At 42.7% G+C, this 27,729-nt stretch overlaps 1 protein-coding gene and 1 long non-coding RNA gene across 4 annotated transcripts; one reads left to right on the top strand and one right to left on the bottom strand.

The window, feature by feature from the left end:
* The first annotated feature begins 1,423 nt into the window (after window positions 1-1,423).
* On the top strand, window positions 1,424-26,171 carry LOC144981591 (uncharacterized). The gene is made up of 3 exons (XR_013647193.1): window positions 1,424-1,519; window positions 2,316-2,406; window positions 26,036-26,171. It is a non-coding gene; the product is annotated as an uncharacterized LOC144981591 (long non-coding RNA).
* On the bottom strand, window positions 1,508-27,181 carry LOC105355349 (uncharacterized). 3 transcript variants are annotated; one of them, XM_023961668.2, is made up of 10 exons: window positions 26,982-27,181; window positions 26,083-26,240; window positions 25,208-25,281; window positions 24,593-24,687; window positions 22,223-22,442; window positions 21,608-21,723; window positions 19,707-19,818; window positions 19,318-19,519; window positions 9,867-10,196; window positions 1,508-2,525 (listed from the first exon to the last, which is right to left on the bottom strand). In XM_023961668.2, exons 2-10 carry the CDS (start codon window positions 26,193-26,195, stop codon window positions 2,387-2,389), a joined length of 1,401 nt encoding a protein of 466 aa, XP_023817436.1. In that variant the 5' UTR covers window positions 26,196-26,240; window positions 26,982-27,181; the 3' UTR covers window positions 1,508-2,386. The 3 variants fall into 3 exon arrangements, with proteins under 3 accessions (XP_023817436.1, XP_023817437.1, XP_023817438.1); XM_023961669.2 differs by having other exon boundaries at window positions 26,083-26,293; window positions 26,982-27,179; XM_023961670.2 differs by having other exon boundaries at window positions 26,083-26,207; window positions 26,982-27,135.
* Between the last annotated feature and the right edge of the window lie 548 nt (window positions 27,182-27,729).

The raw sequence follows: 27,729 nt of genomic DNA, 5'->3' as shown, positions 1-27,729 counted from the left end.
TGTTGATATTTACCAAAATCATCCATAAGAGCATCTTTTACTGCTTCCTGTAAAGGATCAACGCCAAAATACTCATGCGTTGATGTTATTGGAGGAAGAGCCAAATACAATGCTAGAGCAGTGTTAGTATACAGCTGAGTTTTCTGCAGGCTCAGGCAAAAACTGATACTTCTGCTTTATGATTGTTTGAACCAGTAGCAGTTCTCTGAAACATCGAACACTAAACCAGACAACCAGAGGAAATCCAATCCAATGACAGCAGGGAAGGTCAGATGGTTAGCCGACATGATGACACAAGGTAACACCACAGATTGGTTCTGTAAAGTGAGAGTAATCTGACTCCAAACTAATAGCTAAATGGCTCTCTCCACGAATCCAGGCCTTTAACTGGTCATGTGGCTGTTTGAATCATATATAAAACACTGATAAAGCTTTTATTATGTCCTTTTTAACGAGTCCGATGTGGTTGTTTTCCAAAATAAAACTTCCTTCAGAATCAGATTAGAAGTAGAAAACATGCAGGTCATGTTTTTTTTTTTCCCTGCAGCCAACGGTCCCACAGACCGGTACTGGTTGGCAGCCCAGGGACCACTGTTGCAAATGAAAAAAGGATAAACACTTCAGAAATGATGACAAAACCAAAACTAGAAGCTAAGGCCTTGATCAAAATAAGAAGGAAGGAAGGAAGGAAGGTGACCCGCCCACATTGTCAGCGTCTGCACCACACCTGAAGATGTGAGGGCTTCATTTCTTTTGTAATTGTGTTTTGATTTTCTAGAATGTAATGGGGGTTTTTTCACCCACTGTGGAAGTTTTTAAGAAAAAAATCAAAACTAACAATTTTAGTATAGTTTTTAAGTGGTTTTCACGTGTTTTAATTAGATTTTATTAATTTTATGAATATTTGATGATTTATTTTGATGGCTTTTATGACATGCATGTATGTATGTGTATTTGTTTTTTTCTTTGGTTTCGTTATTTTTATTAACAGTTCATTTTGATTTCTGGAAATTACTTTTGTTTTCCCAAAAGTTTCATTTTTATTTTGTTTTAATTTTTTTTTTTTACTTGTGGTTTGATTTTTTAAATGTAAGTTCATTGTTTGCTTCCTTAATTATCGGTGTGATCTTTAAAATGCTTTGAGTGATTTGTTGGCGTGATTTGAACCTCAGGGCCACCGTAAGAAACAGTAGAACACGTAGTGCGTCGATGTGGACATAGAAAAGCTTCTGAAAGAAGCCCTAAAGATACGAGATTGTGGGATGTTGACTTGAGAAGATCTGTTAGGAGGGGATGAAAGAACCTGTACATGAAGTTACTACCTTTTAAGGATGTAATGGTTTGCTCCAATAAGAATTGTTGTTGTTTTTTTAGCTCCAACTCACACTCCTGCACAGTAGGTGGCAGAATTGAGCCTTAAACATAGAATGCCAAAAAAGACCCAAAGGAAGAAGAACTCAGTCACACAAGCCAAGACATCGGATCTACCTCCAAGCAGACTGTCATCTTTACTCAAGAGGTTGGTTTATTTGTTAGCTGCTGCAGACAAATCTGTGTTTGCAGTGGTGAGGAGAGTCTGAGAGACAGAAGGAAGACTAACAAGATCCTCTTTACACGACAACAGAAACACAAGTTACTGCGACATTCAGGGATGTGGACGTTTAATGGAGGACATTTGCATTCATGACTCTTTCTGTTGGAGAGCTTATTTGTAATCGTCATTTGAAATGTTTCGATCTGATGTTCCTTGTATTTCCCAGGAGAACCTGAAATTAGAGCCGAAATGAAACTCCACTGAATTATTTTTGATTGACAGGACAACTATAAAAAACGAGAAAAAAAGAGGGGAAGGAGACAGAAGGAAGACACGTAAGCGAGCCGTGATCAGAGCTATTCTATCAAAGAAAAAAAAAAAAAAAAAAGCCAAAAACAAAACAGAAATGTAGAGAAAAAGATCTGAGATGGCACTACAGTTCAAGAAGAGATGGCGTATTCTCTACCTCACAAATTCACAAATAGGATCTTTTTCAATCGGCATTTCGTCTGCTCCAGGTTCGCAACAATTTGAATAAAGAAATACTCAGAAATGCAATTTTAAGCATAATTTTCAACACGTTACAATCACCAAAAACACTATTTTCATCGGCGATGAATTTCAAGATGCTGCTTAAAAAAATAAATATGTGTCATACATGTTAAAATAAAAGAAAGCCAAATAAAAAGTAGAACACAGTCTGTAGAAAACATAAACGCTGGATTGAGTTTTCCATGGATTACAACCCACAAAGTTTAAATCTTCCTGTTTTCCTTTAAAGTGCTGAGGAAACATGTCGGCGTCCCAAATGGAAAAGCATCTCAGACGAGCGCGGAGGTCCAGGCTGTGGAGTCAGAGTTTGCCCTCTGCAGGTAAAAGTCCGTTCTCTCGCAGAACCGCGTTGACGGTCTGGATCAGCGGAGCGCTGTAGTTCAGCAGTCTGCCGTCAAAAAGAAGCTGGCCTGGTTTCAGCTCCGGCTGCCTTTTATCTCTGCAGACAGAGAACAGTCACTGAGAGATTCACTCATCCTCCTGTCATAAATCCAGCTTTTGTTTTGTTGTTGTTTGCTTACTTCCTTCTTAAAAGACACATACATAACATCTCTGAAGTTAAAACACTATCATTTGGTTTTATATGTACTTCAAATGATAAAGAAATTCTCTTTTTCCTCCAGATTACTCCAAAAAAGACTTTCAGTGACAACCACAAAATAAGACACAGTGACTAAAGAAACAATTAGCTCTCTCTAATACAGTCCTATCCAATGTCCAGCTGTAGCGCAAACGTGACGCCCAAACTAACCACTCGGTTCCTGTCATAAATCAATAATCAATTATCTTGATTATGATTGGCTTAATTCTGTCAGTAGCCTTGGAAAACCTATGGCAGCTCTGTAGCGAGACTCTTTTTTTAGCTCTTTTCTAAAATGTCAACTGCAAACAAGATGAACACTTTTGTGTCTGTTGTTTTCAGGTTCATATGATTTACAGTCAAAAGCTTACAGTAAAAGGGGGCGCTAGCGAGCAGGCAATGGAGTAGGTCGCATGTTTAGCGTGCTCTGCATAAATTAGCAAAAAAAGCCATAATACTCTAAAAAGTGCCAAGAAAACTCGTGCGGCTTAGCAACCTATCTTCTTTCCTCATCGCCTGGATTTTATTCTACAAGCTGAAATGGCAAGTAGTCTCCGCAAATATAAATATACGGGCAAAGCTGCTGCCTCTGCTAGCAAAGCGTGCTCAGACTCAGCTAGCTCCACACCTAGCACACCACCTGAAGAGCTAGGAGCACCAATGGAGCCGTGTGAACTGTCTGAGACGGGACTTCTAGATCTGAAGAGCGACATACTGGCCTCGATCAAATCAGAAATCACCCAGCTCTTCCAGACGGAGCTCGCAAAAGTGATAGCGAAGGAGTTCGGGGAGGTGAAAATGGAGATGCAAGCGGTCCGAACAGAGTTGGCCAACAACACCGCCACAGTGCGGTCAGAGTTGAAAGCAATTCAATCTACTGTGTCAGAGATGGAGCGAGGACTTTCAGGGTGTTCAGATGACATAACAACTTTACAAAAATCTGTCCAGCAGCTGGAAAAACACATGTCGATCCTCCAAGGAAAGTGTGTGGATATGGAAGGACGCATGCGGAGATCAAACATTCGCATATTGAATGTACCCGAGGAAGTTCCGACCACACCCGATTCAATCTCCAAACTACTCAAAGAGGTGTTGAAAATCAATAAAGAAGTGCTGATTGACAGATGCCACCGCGCTCTACAGACGAGACAAGCAGATGGGAAAGCCAGAGCGATCATCGCCAAGATGCACTACGATCAGGATTACACTGAGATCTTCCGCCGTGCCAGAGCTGCAGGTCCTCTCCTCTACAAAGGTGCCACCATCCTCATTTTTCCCGATTATCCACCGAGTGTAGCCAGCGCCAGGGCGGCCTTCAATGAGGTAAAAAAGCTTCTGCGTGGACGGGAGAACGTGCGTTATGGGCTGCTTCACCCGGCACAGCTGCGGATTACACACAATGGAATTGAAAAACGATTTAAGGATGCAGCACAAGCCATGACGTATGTGAAGGGAAATATTCTTTGAGGAGTGATTATTTTTTACTATTTTCTCTTCTTTTTTTTCCTCAATTTTTTCCTCATCTACGTTATTCCTGTGGGGTTTTTTGTCACACCGGGAGACTGACGGAAATGCTCATCTGTCACACACAAATCATACTTCCACTCTATATGACTACTAAAAGGATGGTAATCTGAATAAATAGGTAAACTATGATCGGAATGAACCATACCTTTTCCTCCCTTTTTTTTATTATTAAACTTTTTTTAATTCAATATATATATATATATATATATTTTTTTTTTTTTTTTGTGTGTGACCTCTTCACCTGCACCATTTTTGGACATTTAATCTGAATGTCAGATGTTAAAAGGCTTTTTGGTATTTCTACTCTTAAATATTTTTGCAGAGCAAACTGGACGCTAGAGTTCTAACAAGCACATAATGTGTGGATTTTGTTGTAAGAGGGTTGTTTATGATCACCATGTTCTTGTTGGTGATGGGTGGGGTGGGTTACCTGTTGCACCTAAAGTTATTTTATTTTCATCTGTTGCATCTATTTCTGTTAAAGTGATGAGATCTCATGTCTTACAGGTTGTATTTACTTGCCCAGATTAATACCTTAAAAATACTGTTTTTCATAGCCAATGGCTAGTCAGTTATTCAATAATCAGTATGGCTGTTGCCCAGTTAATTTTGTTAGCTGGAATGTCAAATCACTAAATCATCCATTAAAACGTAGGAAGGTGCTCTCACATTTGGAGCAGCTGAATACTGACATTGCCTTCCTCCAAGAAACTCATCTAAACACCTTTGATCACTCCAAACTTAGAGGGGGATGGGTGGGACATATTTTTCATTCTACCTTTCATTCTAAATCCAGAGGTACAGCCATTCTCATTAAAAAATCAATTTCTTTTAACATGACAAAAGTAGAAGCTGACCCGTCTGGAAGATATATAATAGTAGTGGGAAGATTGAATAATACTCCTGTTATACTGGCAAACATATATGCTCCTAATTGGGACAATGGTGTTTTTTTTACTGAAATTTTTTCCCGAATACCAAACATAGATTCGCACCATCTCATCCTCGGAGGTGATATAAATTGTGTACTAACTCCTTCCCTTGACCGTAGTTCGCCTAAATCCACACAACCATCACAGGCATCACAAGTGATCAACCAGCTTCTTAAAACATATGGAATGTTTGATGTCTGGAGATTCCGGAATCCCAATAGCAGAAGTTACTCTTTCTACTCACCAGTACACAAAACTTTCTCACGAATTGATTATTTTTTCCTTGATAGCAACCTACTTTCTCTAGTCAATAAGTGTGAATATCAAGCAATAGTTATATCTGACCATGCACCATTGTTAATGACATTGAAAATGCCAAGTCCAGGTAATAAATATCGACCATGGCGATTTAATACTCTACTGCTTTCAGATAGAGAGTTTGTTAAATTTATTTCAAAGGAAATAAAGGAATATATCACACGTAATAGCACCCCTGGAATGTCCTCTAGCTTAATTTGGGAATCATTAAAAGCATACCTTAGAGGCCAAATTATATCTTATAGTGCTAGAACGAAAAGACTTCTAACTGAAAAGATTAAGAGGATTGAAAATGATATTCTCCAATTAGATGATATGCTAGCTAACTCCCCTTCATCTGACCTGTTCAAAAAGCGCCTAGCTCTTCAGACCGAATATAATCTGTCGACTACACGGCAGATTGAAAATCTTTTAAATAAATGTCGATATAAATCATATGAACATGGGGAAAAGATAGGTAAAACACTCGCCCATCAGCTTCGTCATCAGCAAGTGGCTCAGGCTATTATAGCCATCAACACTGAACAGAATGTGAAGTTAACTGACCCTTTAGAGATTAATCAAAGGTTTCATACATATTATACACAGTTATACACCTCAGAATCTAAAAAGGATCAAGTACTTTTTGACAAGTTTTTTAGCAAGCTTAATCTGCCTAGAGTAGATGAGGAAGTATCTCAAAATCTGGAGAGACCTTTTAAAACAGAAGATATTCAGAAGGCCATAAATTCTATGCAAAGTGGGAAATCACCAGGACCAGATGGCTTCCCAAGTGAATTTTTCAAAACCTTTGCAAAAGATTTGTCCCCTATATTACTCTCAGTCTATGATGACTCCTCCCTCTCAGGTTCTCTCCCAGAGACTATGAGACAGGCTGTTATCTCTTTGATACATAAAAAAGGTAAAAAGGTAAAAGTCACTTAGAGTGCAGTTCTTACCGGCCTATCTCGTTATTAACCCTTGTGCTATCCTAGGCACTTTAGCATTGGGAGTTGGGTCATCTAGACCCACTAGACAGTGCTCTGAAACTTTTTTCTTCAATGATTTGTGATCTTCACTGGTGTCCATGGATTACATGAAATCTTTCCACCTTTATCCACCTTTGTCATGGTAGGGAGAACACGTCAATGTAAGGGTGGGGTCATCTAAGACAGCACAAGGGTTAAATGTAGATAGTAAAATCTTTGCTAAGATACTAGCACATCGCTTGGAAACTGTTTTGCCCTCTATCGTATCTGATGATCAAACAGGGTTTATCAAAGATCGTCATTCTTTTCATAATGTTCGAAGACTCTTAAATATTCTTCATCATCCCTCTCCACCAGATACATCTGAAATAGTTCTCTCGCTTGATGCTGAGAAAGCGTTCGACCGTGTGGAGTGGGACTACCTTTTTTATACACTTAAAAAATTTGGCTTTGGCCCAAGGTTTATCTCATGGATACGTATTCTCTACTCTTCCCCAGTCGCAGCAATTCGTACCAATAATAATCTTTCACCTTTTTTTAAGCTGGGACGTGGAACAAGGCAAGGATGTCCCTTATCACCTTTATTATTCGCTTTGGTCATTGAACCTCTAGCAATTACTCTTCGAGGTGATGATTCTATTAAAGGTATTCAGAGAGGGGATTCTGAACACAAAGTATCTCTGTACGCGGATGACACATTACTATATATATCTGATCCCCTATACAGCCTTCCTCATTTATTCACACTTTTGCGTGAGTTTGGAAAAATATCAGGTTATAAAATAAATATGCACAAAAGTGAACTGATGCGCATAAATCCTGTTGCACTAAAAGATGTGTCAAATTCCATACCATTTAAATTAAGCCAGCATAAATTCAAGTATCTAGGGATTTGGATCACAAGCAATTATAAACATATGTACAAAACAAACTTTATTCCATTGTTAGATAGTGTAAAACAAGATCTGCAACGCTGGCAATCCTTACCAATTTATTTAGGAGGCAGAATTAATGTTGTTAAAATGAACATCCTACCTAAGTTTCTATATCTTTTTCAGTCTATACCTTTATTTTTAACAAAAACATTCTTTTCTAACCTAGACAAACTGATTTCATCATTTATATGGAATGGGAAGACTGCCCGCATTCGCAAAAATATTTTACAATACCACAAAGATTATGGGGGAATGTCACTTCCCAATTTCCAATACTATTACTGGGCAGCAAATATCCGTACATTACTTTATTGGCTAGAGACATCAAGTCATAAGGATCTTAAATGGTTAAATTTTGAACGAATGTCATGTCAATCTGCCTCTTTACACTCTCTACTTTGTTCAACAATACCACTGTCACAATCCCTCGACAAAATTTCACAGAACCCAGTAGTTAAACATGCACTTAAAATCTGGGCACAATTTAGGAGAAGCCTGCACCTTAAAAATATGTCAATCTATGCCCCAGTTGTGAAAAATATTATGTTTCTCCCTTCCATAACTGATAACTCTTTTACATATTGGTCCACAAATGGTCTGAGAACCCTGAAGGATCTGTTCATCGAAGGTCAATTTGTTTCATTTCAGAGACTAAAAAGTGAATTTAAAATTCCTGATGTTCACTTCTTCAGATACCTTCAACTTCGAAGTTTTCTATCTACCACATTCACCCATTTCCCTTCGCGACCACCAGACTCACTTCTTGAAAACATCTTGACCTTTAATCCACAGTCAAAAGGACTCATCAGCAAAATATACACTGCAATCAACTCATCAAACACAGATCCACTGACTCATACCAAAAGAAAGTGGGAAGAAGATTTGGCTACGGACCTATCAGAGGATGTATGGCAGACTGCTCTTCAGAATATTTATTCATCCTCTATATGCTTAAGACAAAGGGTTATACAATTCAAGGTGGTTCACAGACTGCATTGGTCCAAAGTAAAGTTAGCTAAAATCAAACCAGACCTTAATGCTAATTGTGATCGTTGTGATAGGGTACCAGGTACACTTTCGCATATGTTTTGGTTTTGTCCGACACTAAGGGCCTTCTGGCACAACATCTTTCAACTTCTCTCTGACGCATTGGGGACACACATTGCTCCTGAGGCCTCAATTGCAATTTTTGGTGTATCAGAGTTCTCTCTGCGGCTTCCAAGTAAATCCAAAAGTGTGATCGCTTTCACTACACTTCTGGCCAGGAGGCTAATCCTCCTACACTGGAAAAACAAACAACCCCCTACTTTTAGGAAATATCTTGTGGATCTTATGTGCCATCTTACCGTAGAAAAAATCAGATATTCAATGAAGGGTTGTACTGCAGGGTTTTTTAATGTCTGGCAGCCAGTTCTGAGCAAGATCAAAGATATTGATCCATCGCTTCTTTCTGAGGGGTAACACTGTTACTCCATTCAGCAAAATCTTTTTTTATTGTATTTAATTATTTTTCTTTAGGGTGCAACAGGGGGGGTTTGTTTGTTTGTTTGGGGTATTAAGGGAAAAAAAAAAAAAAAGTTTGAATGTCTTTTACACTGTATATGTTGCTGAATACTCAAATAAAAAGAAACTTGAAGAAAAAAAAAAAAAAAAAAAAAAAAAAAGCTTACAGTAAACATTTAACAATGAATAATATATAATGACATTTAACATGAACCCAAAATTAATGTTTTTTTTTTCCTTTTCTTCCAGACAGAAATTCTGTTCATTTTATTTCTGGTCTTCAAATATGAAATTCACAGTAATTTCAGTAAAAATGTACTTTGATTTATTTCTGTTCCAGTTGAAAGTATTCCATTGCAAAATAAAAGTGTCATTAAATAGTTCACCTCTGTTCCCTGTAACCTCCCCGTTAAGTTCCTCTCCTTCACACACTCTTATCTTACTGCAGATCTTCATTCCTCTCCTTTCCAAACCTCCACTTGATGTTCCTCCACCTCCTTGCTCTCTCTACAGATCACAATGTCATCTGCAAACAGCCTGAACCACAAAAAATGTCTGTCTAACCTCAAAGCTGATCCTTGGTGTAGTCCCACCTTCAGCTTCTCTGTTTCATCTACAGAACATCCTACCACTGTCTTGAGCTGACATCCATGTCCTGAACAGCCCCAACATTCCTACCAGCCACTCTAGACATCCTTCCTCCTCTCTTGGTGTCATGTCTACAAAGACACACCAACGCCTCCTGCTGGCTTTACCAGTATTTCCCCAAAGTCATCCTCAAGGGAAAGCAGACATTTTGCTTCTCTGAATAAAATGCAAATGTGAGACAACTTTGAGAAACTGATACATACCATATTTGAGACTTTTAAGAAAAATGTATTAGATTTTTGTGCCCAAAAGGCCATTTTTGATACTTTTATGCCAACTTGTCCCAAGAGACTAGTTTGAAAGTATAAGTAAAGAATAAGTTGATTTAAATGAGAAGAGTCATTGAAGAAGAAGTGGAGCTATCTTTACCTGGTGTGGTACATCCTTGCAATCTCCCTCTGAACCCAGACACAGCCCTTCTGGGAGCTCAGGACTCCGTGAACACTGGTGGAGAACACAGCTCGCGGGTTGACGATGATTTTGAACTGAATATAACGGCTCTCTTTAGTCAAGGGCTCTTGGTAGAGATGATCCAGGATATTCACTCCAGAAAGGTTCTTCCAAAGCGGCGGCGAGGGCGCAGTGGCAGCAGAGGGGGGTGGAGGCAGCACCACATCTTTGGGAAACACGTTATTCTGAAACCTGTAGCACTTGTTGACCCCATATTTCTTCTCCAGCAGAGGCAGCAACTCCAGCCAACTGGGATGAAAATAAAAGTACTCTTAAACACCTTTGCTGTTTACCTGAATAGTTTTATTTTTATAAAGTTACCATCTGACTGTGGTGTTTGAAATCAGACTTTCAGGACTCAGTTTCATGATTTAGAGATAAAACATTGTGGCTTTTTGACAGCTGCCTTTGATAACGTTTTTATGACTATTCTTATTTCTTTGATTACACATTTTCTATATGTTATTTTGAGCTTTGCACTTTGCAGCTTTAGCAAGAATTTGGAGTCAGACACCTGCAGCTCAGTGACTCTTTTCCTGTCTAGAACCGAACTAATTGGTTGTGTGTGAGTTCCCTCATTACTTCCAAATCCCTAAAGACGATGCAGTGCCCTGGATTTTAATGCAATTTTTACACATACTCATTACTTTATTAGTTATTCTTTTAAATGTAATATATAACGTCACCCATTTGCTAAAACCCAATAACTACGACTATTTTATGAATTCTGCTTATGAATCTACTGTGTTCTAAGGATGAAAACTTGAGGGATTTCTATTATAAAGAAATTTACATACTTTTTTTTTTTCAAATGACAAAGATTCAAACACAATGCATTGTGGTCTGTTTTCATTCTTGTAGTGAGCATTGATGCACGCTGCTTTGTTTCCGCAGACTCACAAGAAATTTCCAGGGATTTTGAAAGTGGGGCGTCTTTCTCTTTGTACTTGTCTGCCACCTACAGTTGGGAATCTGGTGAATCTTGTCCCTGGATGTTTTTTTACAGCTCTATTCCGACATATGAAAGACGGGCACAACCTATCATTGTTAATTTCTCCTTTATGATCAATTTTCAAACGGTTGGCACTTTTGTGAATTAAAAGCGACCATTCATATCTGGAACCCTAATTGGTCAAAATTCAACCTTGTTTTTAACTCTCAACATACTTTGAAGCAATGCTTTAATTCCAGAGTTTTGAACGCTGCAAATACACTCGTTTACATAGATTCTCCTTAGTGGACGGTGTGAGCATAGCTTAACAGTCCGACCACATTTACTGACAATGAAATCCACATAGCAAACCCGTCCTTAGCCAGATTTAAACCCAAACTGAAATTTCTGGGTGTGTATGGTTGAGTAATTTTTTTTTTTTTTCATTGGTGGGCAGCTAAAGTCCATGTGGACCATTCTGCAGTGGATTCAAAAGAATCACACAAATCTAGTTAAAATCTCTGACAGAACTTGAAATGATTACCAATTCTATATTCAAATAAAAAGTTCAGACACTTTCACAGGTGATGTGTGGAATGGGCTAGGACAGGTATTTCTATCCATCCATCTTCTCAACCCGCTGAATCCTTTTCGAGGACATGGCGTTTGCTGGAGCCTATCCCAACTACTGTTGATTGATGCCAGGGTACACACTGGACAGTCTGTCGCAGGGCCACAAAATCGCATCTATGGTACAATTTGGTGTCACCAATTAATCTATGAAGGACATTTTTAGACCGTGAGAAAGAAACTCACATAGGTTTTTTTGGATATTAAATAAAATAGATTCTCTTAATTTTTAGGACTTCCTGTTTGCACTTTTTATACAAACTGACAGCTTTTACATTCATCGACTTTGTTTACCATATTCTGAATCAAAAGCACATTCTGGATATCCATCCATCCATCCATCCACACATACATGTACCCACAAAGACAATGGGGCAAAAAAGTATTCCGTCAAAGATGAGAGGCCTGTAATTTTCATCATAGGTATGCGTCAACTATGAAAGACAAAATAATAAAATCCAGAAAATCACATTGTCTGATTTTTAAATAATTTATTTGCAAATTATGGTGAAAAATAAGTATTTGGTCACCTACAAACATGCAAGATTTCTGGCTCTCACAGTAACTTCTTGTTTATGGATGGCACCTGTTTGAACTTGTTATCTTTATAAAAGACACCTGTCCACAACCTCAAACAGTCCCACTCCAAACTGCACTATGGCCAAGACCAAAGAGCTGTTTAAGGACACCAGAAACACAATTGTTGACCTGCACCAGGCTTGGAAGACTGAATCTGCAACAGGTAAGCAGCTTGGTGTCATGGCCATGTATCGTCAGATTTTGTGCGAAAATATCCTTACATCAGCAATGGCATTCAAGATGAACCGTGGCTGGGTCTTTCAGCATGACAACCATCCCAAACACGTTGCTCAGGTAATGAAGGAGGTGTTTCATAAGAAGCATTTCAAGGTCCTTGAGTGACCTAGCCAGTCTAAAAGACCTCAACCCCTTAGACAATCTTTGGAGAGAGTTGAATGTCCGTGTTGCCCAGCGACAGCCCTAAAACATCACTGCTGTAGAGGAGATCTGCATGGAAAAATGGGCCAAAATACCAGCAACAGTTTGTGAAAACCTTGTGAAGACGTACAGAAAACGTTTGCTGTCATTGCGTTGCATTGAGTTTAACTTTTTTTAGTGACCAAATACTCATTTTCCACCATATTTTACAATTTGTATATATATATATATATATATATATATATATATATATATATATATATATATATATATAGTTGGTAAGGTGCAGGACTGTCATGCAGGAAACCCGGGTTCAATTCGCAGGGGCGGAATGAACAATTAATGGCAATGGAAATGGGCCAATTAACATGGAAACGGGACAATTACCATAACAATGGTGAGCAACTAACATCACCCAGTGAGGGTCCTAGGGCAAGACCCTTAACGTTTCTGCCTACCTCACAACATGAAAGTCAATGAACCACATGTCATGTCGGCTCAGACGTCGCCCGGCCAAACAAGGTCTGCGTCAGGTGCTGGGGGACCAGGGCACCCTGATGGAAAGTGGGCTACTGGAACAAGACAGAAATGGACTAGATGCGAGAACAAGGTTCTGTTAGAGGACTACTACTCAAGTAATCCCACCCAGAGGGGTTATATGCAAGAATGTGGAATCAATGGATGCTTCGAAACCCACAATCAAGGCTAACTGCCAAACATCTGGTAGCCCAATGCTCTAACATCCACAAACAGCAACTCCTATCACAACTTGAGATTGAAGCGGTACAATGCAATATCACGGGAGAGCCACAACAGCAGGTCAGAGAGGACGCTATACCACACTCCCACCCTGAGCTTGGGTACACAGCCCCAACAACTACAGATATGCTGAGTGAGGCAGCAACTGACCTGAAAGACAAGATCATGTCTAGAATGACCACTGGGCAACCCCGACACCAGCTACAACGGTTAAGTGATGTACCGCCTGAAAGTCTTCTGGAAACTGTGAATGAGGCATTGAGGGCAATTCCTACCACAACAATCACAGAAACCAATGAACTGGTATACACTTCAGCAGCAGTGATCCTTGAGATGCTTGGCTATAAGAGCAACCATGGAAGAAAACAATACCCACCATGGAAGCAACGGTTAGAGGCCAAAATCAAGGCAACTCGGAAGGATGTGAGTAAGCTGACAGAGGCTCAACGAGGTACAATGAGAAAGCAAGTACCTAAGAAATACAGCCAGATGCCCATAACCTAAAGGACTGGAAACTGCCAAACAAAGGCTCTTAGCCTTGAGCAGCCGCCTAAAGAGGTACACAAGAGAAAATGAAGCCAGACGGACAAACAGGCTGTTCGCAACTCAGCCTGCCAAAGTGTGCGCTCAGTGGCAGGGTCAAAACAGCCGAGCAGACCCACCAAGGCTGGAAACTGAACAGTACTGGAAAAGTATATGGGAGAAAGAGACAGCACATAACAGCAATGCCCAGTGGCTGGTCTCTCTGAGAAAAGAACATAGCAACCTCCCTGAACAGTCAAAGTCAAAGTCGGCTTTATTGTCAAATGTACTGCATCCATAAAGACATACAGCACAGATGAAATTGCTTTCCTCTCACCCCACAGTGCAAGCAGCATATAAAAAATAAATAAATAAACGACTTAAAAAAATAGATAAAAAGACAGCAATAATAAGAAGAATAACAGTAGTCTAAACAGTGCAGAGAGCAATGAGATGGTTAAAGTGGCAGTTTAAAGTGACAACAGTGCTGAGAACAGTAAGTGGATGAGTTAGTGATGGCAGTCTTTGGTGAAAGTGGTGATCTGAACTGTTGTGAAAGTTTTCAGTGTGGGCTGGTAGGACGGAGTGGAGGGGCCAGAGGGGGGAGGGCAGGGAGGGAGTTGAGTGTCCTTATCGCCTGATGGAGGAAACTGTGTTTTAGTCTGCTGGTTCTGGCCTGCAGACTTTGCAGCCTCCTCCCTGATGGCAGCAGGTTGAAGTGTCTCTGGGATGGGTGTGAGGGGTTCCCTGCAATCCTGATGGCTTTGCGGGCGAGGCGGGAGCGGTAAATGTCCGAGAGGCCAGTAAGAGGGACACCAACGATCTTCTCAGCTGTTCTCACAATGTGCTGCAGAGTCTTCCGGCAGGATGCGTTGCAGGCTCCATACCACACGGTGATGCAGCTGGTCAGGATGCTCTCGATGGCCCCCCTGTAGAAGGTCTGCACGATGGGGGGGACTCTGGCCCTCTTCAGTTTGCGGAGGAAGTACAGGCGTTGTTGGGCTTTCTTGGCGAGTGATGCAGTGTTTTGGTTCCAAGACAGGTCGTCGGAGATGTGCACCCCCAGGAACTTGGTGCAGCTCACCCTTTCCACAGCAGCACCATTGACGATCAGTGGAGCGTGCTGGGTGGGAGTTCTCCGGAAGTCCACAACCATCTCCTTTGTCTTCTCCACATTCAGGTGGAGATTATTGTCTTTGCACCACAGAGCCAGCCTGCTCACCTCCCTCCTGTAGGGGGTCTCATCGTTGTTGTTGATGAGACCCACCACTGTTGTGTCATCCTCAAACTTGATGAAGAGGTTGGAGCTTGATGTTGGGGTGCAGTCGTGGGTCAGCAGAGTGAAGAGAAGGGGGCTCAGCACACATCCTTGGGGGACCCCTGTGTTAATTGTAATGGTGCTGGAGGTGTTGTTGCCGACACGAACTGCCTGTGGTCTCCCTGTCAGAAAGTCCAGAAGCCAGTTACACAGGGAGGTGTTGAGTCCTAGCTGGTCTAGCTTGTGGATGAGCTGCTGGGGGATGACTGTATTGAAGGCGGAGCTGAAGTCAATGAATAGCATTCTGACATGAGAGTCTTTTGTTTCCAGGTGAGTGAGGGCTGAGTGGAGGGCTGTTGAGATGGCATCATCGGTCGAACGGTTTGACCGATATGCAAACTGGTAGGGGTCCAGAGTGGGGGGGAGGGTAGACTTGATGTGCTGCATGACCAGCCGCTCAAAGCACTTCATGAGAATGGGGGTGAGAGCGATCGGGCGGTAGTCATTGTAGCAGGAGGGAGAGGACTTCTTTGGGACCGGGATGATGGTGGTGGCTTTGAAGCATGAGGGGACAACAGCCTGGCTTAGTGAGAGGTTGAAGATGTCGGTGATGACATCTGTCAGCTCATCAGCACAGTTCCTCAGGATACAGCCAGGAATGTTGTCAGGTCCTGGGGCTCTCTGTGGCTTAATCCTTCCCAGTGAGCGCCTCACGCTGTCACGTGATAGCATCAGCACTAGGTCACTGGGAGGGGGAGGAGTCTTCTGTGCCGGGTTGCTGTTGTCTGCCTCAAAGCGGGCAAAGAAGGTATTTAGCTGGTCCAGCAGAGGGGTAGAGTAGTCGCAGGCCTGTGGGGCGGGCTCGTAATCCGTGATGGTCTGGATGCCCCGCCACAGGTTCCTGGTGTCACCACTGTCGCTGAATCGGTCAGCCACCTTCCTGGAGTGCTCCCTCTTGGCCACCCTGATGCCTCGTGACAGGTTGGCCCTGGCTGTTCTCAGACCAGCTTCATTCCCAGCTCTGAAGGCAGCGTTCCGTTCCCTCCAGAGTCTGTGGACGTCTCCGGTCAGCCATGGTTTTTGGTTGGCTCGAAGGGTGATGGTTTTGGTGACTGTGACATCGTCCATGCACTTCCTCATGTAGGATGTGACAGTCTTTGTGTACTCCTGGAGATCAGTGATGTCATTATAGGTGGCTGCTTGTTTGAATATACTCCAGTCAGTGGTGGCAAAGCAGTCCTGTAGAGCCTCAGTAGATCCCTCAGGCCACACCCGAATCACCTTTTCAGCTGGTCTGATGGCTTTGACCTTTGGCCTGTATGCTGGCATTAGCATGACAGTGGTGTGGTCTGAGCCGCCCAGGTGGGGGAGGGGAAGGGCTTTGTAGGCTCCTTTGTGTGCGGTGTAAACATTGTCCAAGATGTTTTAACCTCTTGTGGGGAAGTTGATATGTCCATGGAGTTGTGGAAACACGCTCTTGGGGTTTGCATGGTTGAAGTCCCCGGCCAGGATGAGGAAGGCATCAGGGTGTGCTGTCTGCTGCTCACTGATGTGCTGGTGTAGTTCATACAGAGCCTCACTCCTGTTGGTGGTGGAGCTGGGAGGGATGTATGCTGCTACCAGCAGTATGGAGCTAAATTCTCTCGGCAGGTAGAATGGCCGGCATTTAACGATCATAAACTCAGCCAGGGGGGAGCAGTGTTGGTAGACCACTCTGGCATTCCGGCACCAAGCATCGCTGATGTAAACACACAGACCTTCACCGCGGGTCTTGCCCCCCTCGACGAGCATCCTGTCGGCCCGGAAGCATGCTAACCCGGCTAGCTGGATGGCACAGTCCGGGACGTTGTCCGTTAGCCAGAATCCAGTAACTATCACAGTGGCAGACATCCAAGAAATGGAGTCTCAGGTATGAAGAACTGGACAGCACCGGGCCCTGACATGATACATGCCTACTGGCCAAAGAAGCTCACCGCACTCCACGAGCGCCTGGCAGCACAAATGAACCAGCTGCTAAGAGATGGGACTCACCCCGAATGGTTAATGGAAGGGCGAACGATCCTAATCCAGAAGGATCCCTCAAAGGGTGCAGTCCCATCCAACTACCGGCCAATAACCTGTCTGCCCACAACATGGGAGCTCATGTCAGGCATCATTGCAACCAAGATAGATAGGCACATGGACCAATACATGAGTAAATCACAGAAGGTCATTGGTAGAGACTCCAGAGGAGCCAAACACCAACTCCTGGTTGACAGAAAAGTCGCTCAAGACTGCAGGTCACGACACACCAACCTGTGCACAGCCTGGATTGATTACAAGAAGGCCTATGACTCAATACCACACACGTGGATCACTGAATGCTTGGAGCTGTACAACATCAACAGGACTCTAACAGCCTTCATAGGAAACTCAATGAAGCTGAGGAAAACCACCCTTGAAGCCAATGGGAAGCCACTTGCACAAGTGTCCATCAAATGTGGTATATACCAAGGTGATGCTCTGTCCCCACTGCTGTTCTGCATAGGTCTGAACCCCCTCAGCCAAATAATCAACAAGACTGACTATGGATACCGACTCAGAAATGGGGCCAACATCAGTCACCTCCTCTACATGGATGACATCAAGCTATATGCTAAGAGCGAGCGTGACATTGACTCCCTGATCCACACCACCAGGATCTACAGCACTGACATTGGGATGTCATTCGGCTCGAGAAATGCAACCGGATGGTGACAAAGAGATGCAAGGTAGTCCACACAGGAGGGGTCTCACTCCCAGAAGCAACAAGAGCAGACATTGAGGACAGTTACAAGTACCTTGGAATTCTGCAGGCAAATGACAACCTGGAGCAGGCAACAAGGAAAGCTGCAACAGCTAAATACCTCCAAGGAGTAAGGCAAGTCCTGAGAAGCCAGATCAATGGCAAAAATAAGACCCGGGCAATAAACAGCTACGCACTGCCAGTTATCAGATACCCTGCAGGGATAATAAGATGGCCCAAGGAAGAGATACAGACCACGGATGTTAAAACACGAAAGCTCCTCACCATGCATGGAGGGTTCCATCCCAAATCCAGCACTCTGAGACTGTATGCTAGCCGCAAGGAAGGAGGCCGAGGACTAGTGAGTGTAGAAGCCACTATCCAGGATGAAACGTCCAAGTGGCATGAGTACAACAAGCTCAAGGCCCCAACTGACAGTGTGCTCAGTGAATGTCTCAGGCAATGGAGAACAGAGGATACAGTGCTGGAGGACAGATCCTCATGGGAGGACAAACCCCTGCATGGGATGTACCACCGGACCATTACTGAAGTGGCTGATATCAAGAAGTCCTACCAATGGCTAGAAAGGGCTGGCCTACAGGACAGCACTGAAGCGCTCATCCTGGCAGCTCAGGAACATGCCCAGAGCACCAGGCTCAGATCTACCACACCAGACAAGACCCAAGGTGTAGGCTGTGCAAAGAGGCGCCTGAAACAATCCAGCACATAACTGCAGGGTGTAAGATGCTGGCAGGGAAAGCATACATGGAGCGCAACAATCAAGTGGCTGGAATAATATATAGGAACATGTGTGCAGAATATGAACTGGAAACCCCAAGGTCAAAATGGGAAACACCTCCGAAGGTGGTAGAGAATGAGAGGGCAAAGATCCTGTGGGACTTCCAGATCCAGACTGATAGGATGGTAATGGCGAACCAACCAGACATTGTAATGGTGGACAAAGAACAGAGGAAAGCCGTTGTGGTGGATGTGGCAGTGCCAAGTGATGCAAACATCAGGAAGAAGGAACATGAGAAACTGGAGATATACCACGGACTCTGAAAAGAACTGGAGAAAGCCTGGAAAGTGAAGGTGACAGTGGTGCCTGTGGTAATTGGAGCACTCGGGGCAGTAACCCCCAAGCTGGAGGAGTGGCTATAACAGATACCTGGAAAGACCTCAGACCTCTCAGTCCAGAAAAGCGCAGTGCTAGGAACAGCTAAGATACTGCGCAGGACCCTCAAGCTCCCAGGCCTCTGGTAGAGGACCCGAGCTTGGAGGAGAAACCACCCGCGGAGGGTGAGAGGGGCTTTTTTTTTGTTTTGTTTTTATATATATATATATATGGGAAATACCTCAGACATCTCAGTCCTGAAAAGCACTGTGCTAGGAGCGGCTAAGATACTGCAGGACCCTCAAGCTCACGGGCCTCTGGTAGAGGACCTGAACTTGGGTGAGAAACTAAGCTTACATGTGTTCTAATTCCAATTCATTTTTATCAGTACCCCATTGATAAGAACTGAATAACAGAGATAATGTCCGTAAGTACCTGTTGACTGTTTGTGGGAGAATGAGTTCATCCATATCATTCAGGGCCACATATCTGGATTTGTACATGTATCTGTACAGGCAGTCGTTAAGGGCAGGAATCTGGCCTACGTAGTGGATTTGACCTGGACCATGTTCAGGCAGCCAGCCATAAGATACGTTAATGAATTTTGACAGAGACCAGGGAATCAGCTCCACAAAACCTGCAGAGACATTTTTGGTTAAGTGAAACTAGAATTGCAAGCCCTGTTCATTAAAGAAACAGGAAGGTGTGACAGCAACAAGTTGATTCCATAGCTGCATTTCACAATTGTTATATTAAATGTAACAAAATAAAAATTGTAAAAAAAATAACTGAATTTGCATGTATGGTAATAAAACATTACCCACCTTTACATACGTAGTAGTCTAGTATGCGCTGTGTTTCCGGGCTGCAGTCGGTCTTATAGATGACGACTCTGTTCACGCCGAGCAGCTCCAGCATCGTCAGACTCTGTACCAGCTGCAATGCCACAGTTATGCTTTGTGCATTTCATCAAAATCATCCCTTCGAAAAGTCATTATTCATTGTTATGTTTGCAGCTGACAACCCATACAGAGGTGTGGTTTTTAGGTTGTCCGTGCCTGTAAAGGGTCAAAGAGAGGACTGGCCGCATGCTGCAGTTCCCTCAAGGCTACTACCACCACCTCGAGACGTGTCATGAAAATTTAGCATACCGTTGTTGTGCATGTGGTAAGTGTATCGTGACGTATTTGTAAGGCTAATGTAAAGCTGCGGTCACAAAAATGACTGCCCCTGCACGATGGGGAGGCATCAGCAGAATCTTCTAGATTTTATGCCGCCACCTGATTTTTTTTTTTAATCGTTGGCGTGGTCATGAATGTAGATGGCCCTGTCGGTAACAGTCAGTCAGGCAGGGATGACAACATTGCAATATCGGGCGACAGCTGGTGAGGCCAAAGGGTGGTGGCAGCCGGGTCACTGGCCTCTGTAGGGAGCATAACCGTTCGGCCTGAACAACCGTTCGGGCTCCTTCGATTAGTGCTGACGTCACATTGTGTGATTGGCTGTCCGTTGGTCCGATGACGCATCAGTTAGTGATTGGTCTGGACAAATTACGATACTACCATAGAAGAATTTATTATGCGGTCCGTTGTAAAAAAACAGAGCCTTGATAGGGCGAGATTATCTTCTAAACTTTTATTATTGGGATGATTATTGTTAAGTGCATTTGCAGCCAAACGGACTGTGTTTCGAACCCTCCTCCGGACCAAACACTATAACAAAGCACCTTCCCTGCCTGCGAACACGAAGCTACACAGCTGCTCTGATCAGAGACATGGTTAGCTTGTGTGGAGCAGCAGGTTCATTCTAACAGCCACAGATCTTTTTACAAAGGGGGTTCTGGGAAAATCTCTCTATAAACATTACAAAGAATAATGTGAGACACTTATGAGGGAAAAGAACTTTGGGTTACAAAAGGCGGGCTGCACGGTGGCGCAGTGGTTAGCGCTCTTGCCTTAAAGCAAGAAGGCCCCTGGTTCAAGTCCCAGCTTGGGGACCTGAAACAGAACATCAACGGGGGTCCTTTCTGAGAGGGTTCTCTCGGGGTCTCCGGTTTCCTCCCACTGTCCAAAAACATACTTTATAGGTCAATTGGCAACTCTAAATTGTCCCTAGGTGTGAGTGTGAGAGTGAATGGGTGTGTGATTGTGGCCCTGCGACAGACTGGCGAACTCTCCAGGGTGTACCCTGCCTTGTAGAGCTCAAGCAGATCTCCACGCTATAGTTTGTCCAAGTGGGTTTAGCGTAGTGTGACGTTATCCTCAGTAAAAAAGACCCCGAACGGTTATTGCAGACCAAATGGTTATGGTACCTACACCGGCGGCAGCTCTGATTGCACAATGTGTAAATGTCTGGATGGCGGCCGTCCATATGTACTGCCACTGGCTGCCCGAAGCAGGCCATTCTGCACCACTCGTCTTACGCAAATCAGAATTTGCGCACACATTATAATCTTGTTAATTTGTAAATTTTTAGTCAACGTGCCTCCCAAGAAATGCAGCAAGGGAGCAGAGATCCATCACCCAAGAAAACGTAGGTCCTAGAGGTCCGACCACAGCAGGAGTCTTCATCAATGCTTCAATCCAGCATCAATGCCATCTCCCCATTTATATGCAGGACCCATGGTGGCCGGGATCCCCAGATTGACGTATACACCCACAAGGGCAGTTGAGACTAAGGCTTAAGCAGCAAAATAAGATGTTAACGCTTTTATACTTGATCATACCTGCAGCACGTTTGTGAAATTGAACATGGTGGAGAAGCAGACGGTGAAGTTGAAAGCAAACCCGTCGCTTTGAACCTTCTGGTTCCTTATTTCCAAAAGTTCATGATGATTCATACCTACAAGATGTCACAGAATTTTATGTAAATATTTCATTTCTGTACTCCAAAATACCATTTGGTAAAAGAAGAAGTACCGTATTTCATTTCTTGTTTACAAGTTTTAGAGGCAATAAATATCATTCTGGAGTCACAGAAACTAGCAATGATAGAGACTGTTCTGTGGGAATAAAAGCAGTGTCAGCACTAGAACATAAAAAGGCATTGGCTGCTGGAAAAAATGCAATACTGTGACTTTTTTTGTATATAACTATACAGTCTCAATGACAGTCAAACCATCAGCACCTGCATCAAGCTTTACCAGCAGCTCAAACTGAAATTGCTGGTTTCCTTGGTGAAAGCTGTTGAAGTCTCATTTCAAGTACAAATCTTTTACTTTACTGCTGTATATTTACTCTTTCGTATTTTTAAAAACTTGTGAAAAATCAACAGAAGACTCATACTGGAAATTCTTTCACTTCCACTAGCACTTTGGGATCTCCGATGGACCATCTCGTACCTTGAGAGTAGTTAGCAGCAGATCTGACGACAGCGATATGGGTCGGAGCCACGCAGCCAGATGGGATAGGACACATGATGTCAGCTGTCCCATAAGGGAATCGAAAGTGATCTTTGTGAATGTTGCTGACTCCTTCAGAGATGTGCTGCTGCTCCTGACAGTTAAAGATGCAACGATAGGCAGCTTTCTCACTCCGCAGCACCACCGCAATCACACGGACCTGGAAAAAGCAAGTTTTTGCCAGAAAAAGTTGTACATTCTTTCATTTTTTCATCACTTTGTTATTAGACATGAACAGACTTACACGGAAGTAACCGTACAGTGCAAAGAAAATTAGATTGACACGATAAAAACAATAATTATCGCAATAAAATGTCTGGAATTAATCGCGATTAATGTAATAATTTGACATTCCTTTTAATGATATGATCAACGTTACATAGAACGGTGTTTCTTTCAGTTTTGGACAGGCTCCAGTTGACCTTAATTAGACTATGAAAGCAAAACTTTTTGTTTTCCAAAAGCTTTAATAAAAATAGATGTCAAGTCTGTTGGTGTCCTTTACATTTGATGATTTTCTGGTATGTTAATGAGGAGCACCACGGGTTTTAAAATCTATCTATATACCCAGGCTGTGTCCCACCAAGGTGAGGTATCCTAGACAGGGCACCCATTCTTACCGCCCTCCTTCTCTTCCCCAAACCCTCCTCCTTCAGTGTGTGCGTGTGTGTGCGCGCGTGTGTGTGTGTGACTGGTCTAAGGCCTGGTCTAAGCCACACCACTCTGCACCAGGGTCAGCTGCACAGCCCAGTGTGGGCACCTCCACAGTAGGGCCTCAGCCAAGGCTGGTTTCCCCTTGCTGCATCATCCCAAGACCAGACCTCTACCACACCCATCCATTCATTCATACACGAACTCTCTCCACCCATCCCTGTCCTGAGCAGCCTCTCTCCCCTGCACCACAGTCATCCCTCTTGCATTCAACGCTCTCCTTACACCCTCTGTCCATCCCATTCGCGGTCTTCCTCTCATTCTCACTCCACTCACATCAGATTCGTATACCTTTTTCACCAATCGCTCCCTTTCCATTCTTTCAACATGTCCAAACCGTCCCAGTGCCTTTTGCTCTGCTCTATAAGCCAACTCTCGCATCACACCAGTTCTCTCTCGGATAACTTCATTTCTCACACGATCCATACGCGTCACACCACACATACTCCTCAAACATCTCATCTCAACTACATTCAGCTTCCTCTTTTCCGCCACTTTCAGACTCCATGTTTCAGCCCCATATAACGCTGCAGGCACCACCACATCCTCATACAATCTCCTTTTCCCATCCTTTCCCAGTGACCTACATTCAACCACTCTCTTCATTCCCCCCCATATTTTTCGTACTTCGTTCATTCTAAACTCTACCTCTCCCCCTATTCCACCATCCACACAGACATACGACCCCAAATACTGAAAACACTCTACCTCTTCCAACAACTCCCCATTTAATGCCACATTCAATCTTCACCCTCTAACCTCGCACACCTCATCACCTTACCCTTTTCCACATTCACTCTCAACTTCCTTCTGTCGCACACCCTTCCAAACTCCTCCACCAGACGTGCCAAGCTCTCTTCTGAGTCAGCTACTAGTGCAGTATCATCTGCAAACAGCAACCACACCATCCATATACACGTTAAACAACCACGGAGACATCACGCATCCCTGAAGCAGACCAACCCTCACAGGAAACCACTCACTCGTGCTATTTCCCACTCTCACACACGCTCTACTGTTTCTATAGAAACCCTTCACACCTTCCAACAATCTACCATCAATACCATACATACTCAACACAACCCACAACGCCTCTCTATCAATCCTATCATACGCCTTCTCTAAATCCATGAATGCCCAAAACACCTCCCTCCCCTTAGCCAAAAACTTTTCACACACCTGTCTCACAACAAACACCTGATCCACACACCCTCTACCTCTTTGCTTCCATCCGTACTACACCCCCGCACATTCAAGGACCCAATCTTAAGGGTTTGGGGAGGTAACCTCCCCTTCCCAACTCTGGCCTGTCCGTATTTAGGAATATAGTTACAGGGGAGAGGATTCCCAGTCCTCGCGCTCCGTCCCTTTTAGTCGCCTTTTACGCCACGCAGGGAATATTGTATTATTTTTTAAAATATGAGCAGAAATAAATCCTTTAGCACAATGGACTGCCATCAAAGTCTACATCCATAAAGCGGTCTAATGAGAATTCTGTGTTTTTACTCTGTGTGAATGATTGACTGAAAGGACCTATTCACCGATACATGGGGAACTTAAACATTCATTACCAGGGTCACAGATAGTCCCTCCACTCACCTCCTTCTTATTTGTGCGGTGCTCTTGATAAGCTGACAGCAGCAGCGTCTTTGTGTTTTTGACTGGTGCAAATGAAATCACTCGTTCCGGATAAGCTGCTCAAAAGATACAAGATGTTGTAAACTAAACATCACAAACTGGATTTATCACATGTTTACTCTGTTTTTAGAAAAAGAAAAGAGGAGGAAAAGTCATCAATGTTCATTTTTTTAACAAGCTGTAGTTTCTGTAATGGCCCTGCCTTGGACTGGCGACCGGTTCAGGGTCAAAGCCGCCTTCGCTAACGGGGTGAGCGTCAGCATCCCTTCACTTTCAAGTTTTTGTTTCCATTTTCGAACCAACGCTGTATGATAAGGATCTCCTTTATTCTTGGAAAAAGATTTGAACTTATCCTTTGTCTCCTAATCTCAAAGTCTAAAATGTCCTTGGCAGGAAGTCAAACATGGCCTTTGTCTCTAATGTATGTATGTATGTCACAGTTGTGCCCCATCGTAAACATTTCCACATATCAGAAAGAACTATGGACCATCTTATCTCTGTAATGCCTCATTTCAAAGCTGCTGTATTTGATGTATGATTTCTCTACATGCGTAGCAAACAGCAACAAACTCTCACCAGTTTCTTCTGTACAAGGCTTTTGTTCTGGATAAGGTCGGGTCCACAGCTGAAAGTTCATTAGTTGAGAAATCCTTAAAAAAATAAAAATAAACACTCAATATTTAATAAAATACTTAAACATAAAATCTCAAACCTTCAAAAACAAAAGAGGCACGAGTGGAAAATCAAAATGACATGCAACCTTTTTGAGGTGGGACGATGTACATCCTTTGATTTACATATAATAAACTTTATGACACAGAGAACAAGACTGGTGTTTGTTCTGTCAAACGAGTCACATGGAAAACAAACCTAACCTAAAAATACAAATTCCCAAGTCAGGCCCCTTCAGGGTAGGAGTTACTGTATCATGTCAGTATTGTTGTTCCCATAAACTGCCAAAAATGGACATTAGAGCTTAGAAAAGATCAAAGGCAAAAGCAGTAATTAAATAACTTCAGCATCAGAGAGGCAAGTGCAGCCACAGCAGCAGCAGTTCTCTGGTTCACTTTTCGGGTCTAAAGGACCTTGGAGTTAAAAAAAAAAACCCAATCGGGTTTTCCCTTTAAATTGATCGAGCGCAAAATTTCTCTGGAAAGAAACGCAGTTGGAATGAGTCCAATGAAGCAAAACCGTCCCAAAGACGCCGACCGCCGCCGACGTGTGTGGGCTTTAAGTGCACCCAGGTCAACCCAAAGAACTGTTCCCTTCATACATTTTTTACTTTTCTGTTTTTCAATTTTGTTCTTTGACACCAGCATCTCTAGATATAAATGCTGCCAAAACCAGTTTTACAGTGACCTTTTTTTTTTTAATGAACCGTTTCCTGTTGAATGTCTTTTCCAGGAACAAATCTTTTTAAAGTCACACTTCAGAAATCAAAACCAACTCACCCGTTTTGCTGTTGCACAAGCAGCAAAACAGAGAGGAAGGCGAGGACCAGAAAGACGGGGACCAGGCATCTCAGCATTTTTAGTGTGAGCCACTGACGGGGCTTGTTGCTCATCGTCAGGAGACTCTGTGCACAGAAGTGTTGTGTTCAGGTACAGATCTGGGAGTTGGAGCAGAAATACCGCAGTCAGCCAGGAAACTGCTTCCCACCAACTGAAAAGAAGGAAATCCTGAAATTCCTCCTGACAAAATGTGTATGTTATTGAATTGTTTTAACAAAGAAGGCATCTATTCTAACATATAACACAGTATTGATAACTACTGACAGAAATACTGTAAATAAAACACACAGCCAAATGTTTATCTGTTGTGGAAAGAAAACCTTTAGTGACAAAAGAAATCCACATTCCGGGCTGATGCTGAGCTCCACCACCGTCCACTGAAACTCCTCATATCAGGACAAGCTTCACTGAAGTGCAGACCCGTCTTTTTTTACTACATTTTCCATTTGTGTAAACAGTACGCTATATTAATCACACCGTGTACGCCAACAGAGTGAAAGAACAGAACCATGGTCAAATAATAAACATCCTAAATTAAATCTGTCTTTTTTATCACACGTCAAACCAACAAAACCTTTTTTCTGGTGAAAGTGTCAGACTGACTGACTTTATCAAAAACCACCTTTAGACGCAATTTCCTTAGTCGTGTCAATTGCAGCTAAAAAGCAGCTAAAAGCATCATTAAGTGTAGATTGACATTGTGAGCAGCCGCCATAGAAGAGATTTTTGCATTTAATGAAGTGTATTTTAGACTGTTTAAAAAAGAAAATACATGTTTTTACCAAAATAAAGGTCAACTGAACCATCCTCTGCATATATGAACTGAAGCATAAACTCACCTGTAAAACCTCCACAACTTTTAACTGTCAACTGTAATCCTCTGAGGGGGAAGTCCTAAAAATCCAAAGAAAAAAACACCTGTTTCCTGGAAAAAAAAAAAAATATAGAGAGAGAAAGTTGGGATTACAGGCTTTTTTTAAAAACACATATGGATGAAAAGCAGCCTGGATCACAGAAGGTTCAGAGATCCTTCAGAGATGAGTGGGCGGGGTTTGAGAAGGAAGATATGTTAGGAGGCGGGGAAATGCAGGAAGTGATCTAAGAGAGGAGGATTCAACAGAAAATTCTCAAGAAAAAATATTATAACTTTATTGGGTACATAGAACTAAATGATGGTGGAGATTCAATGACAAGGACAGATAGTTCCCCCTGATCCACATGGCTCCTGTAATGTTGTCTAATATTTTACAGATTTAGTTCCTTTTAATAATTAATTAATACAGTTCACCCCCCAATCTGTGTTATCACGATAAGAAGTCCCTCTTTAGGATTCATTCAGGACCAACTCTAATGAAAATGTGTGTTTTTAATGTCTTCTTGAGGCGTTTTTCTGATAACTGAAGATATATATATTGAAAAAATTCAGATTAAAACATTGTATTTCTTTATTCAAATCATTGTGAAGAAAAAGTACCACTTAAATAAAGCGTATTTGTTAAGAAGAAAAATCACAACCGAGAGCTCACAACAATGGATAGAGGGACGGGGGGGGGGGGGGGGGGGGGGGGGTTGGGTTGGTTTTGGGTT

This window comes from Oryzias latipes, chromosome 13 (genome assembly GCF_053564925.1).
Source record: "Oryzias latipes strain Hd-rR chromosome 13, Olatipes_Hd-rR_3.1".
Taxonomy (NCBI): domain Eukaryota; kingdom Metazoa; phylum Chordata; class Actinopteri; order Beloniformes; family Adrianichthyidae; genus Oryzias; species Oryzias latipes.
This window is presented reverse-complemented; position numbering and strand designations above follow the sequence as displayed.

Coding starts and splice junctions, on each gene's coding strand:
- LOC105355349 (XM_023961668.2), bottom strand. CDS start 26,195: ATGAGCAACAAGCCCCGTCAGTGGCTCACACTAAAAATGCTGAGATGC. Junction 24,688..25,207: donor GCCTTGTACAGAAGAAACTG/GTGAGAGTTTGT, acceptor TCTTTTGAGCAG/CTTATCCGGAACGAGTGATT. Junction 22,443..24,592: donor ACCGCACAAATAAGAAGGAG/GTGAGTGGAGGG, acceptor TGCTTTTTCCAG/GTCCGTGTGATTGCGGTGGT.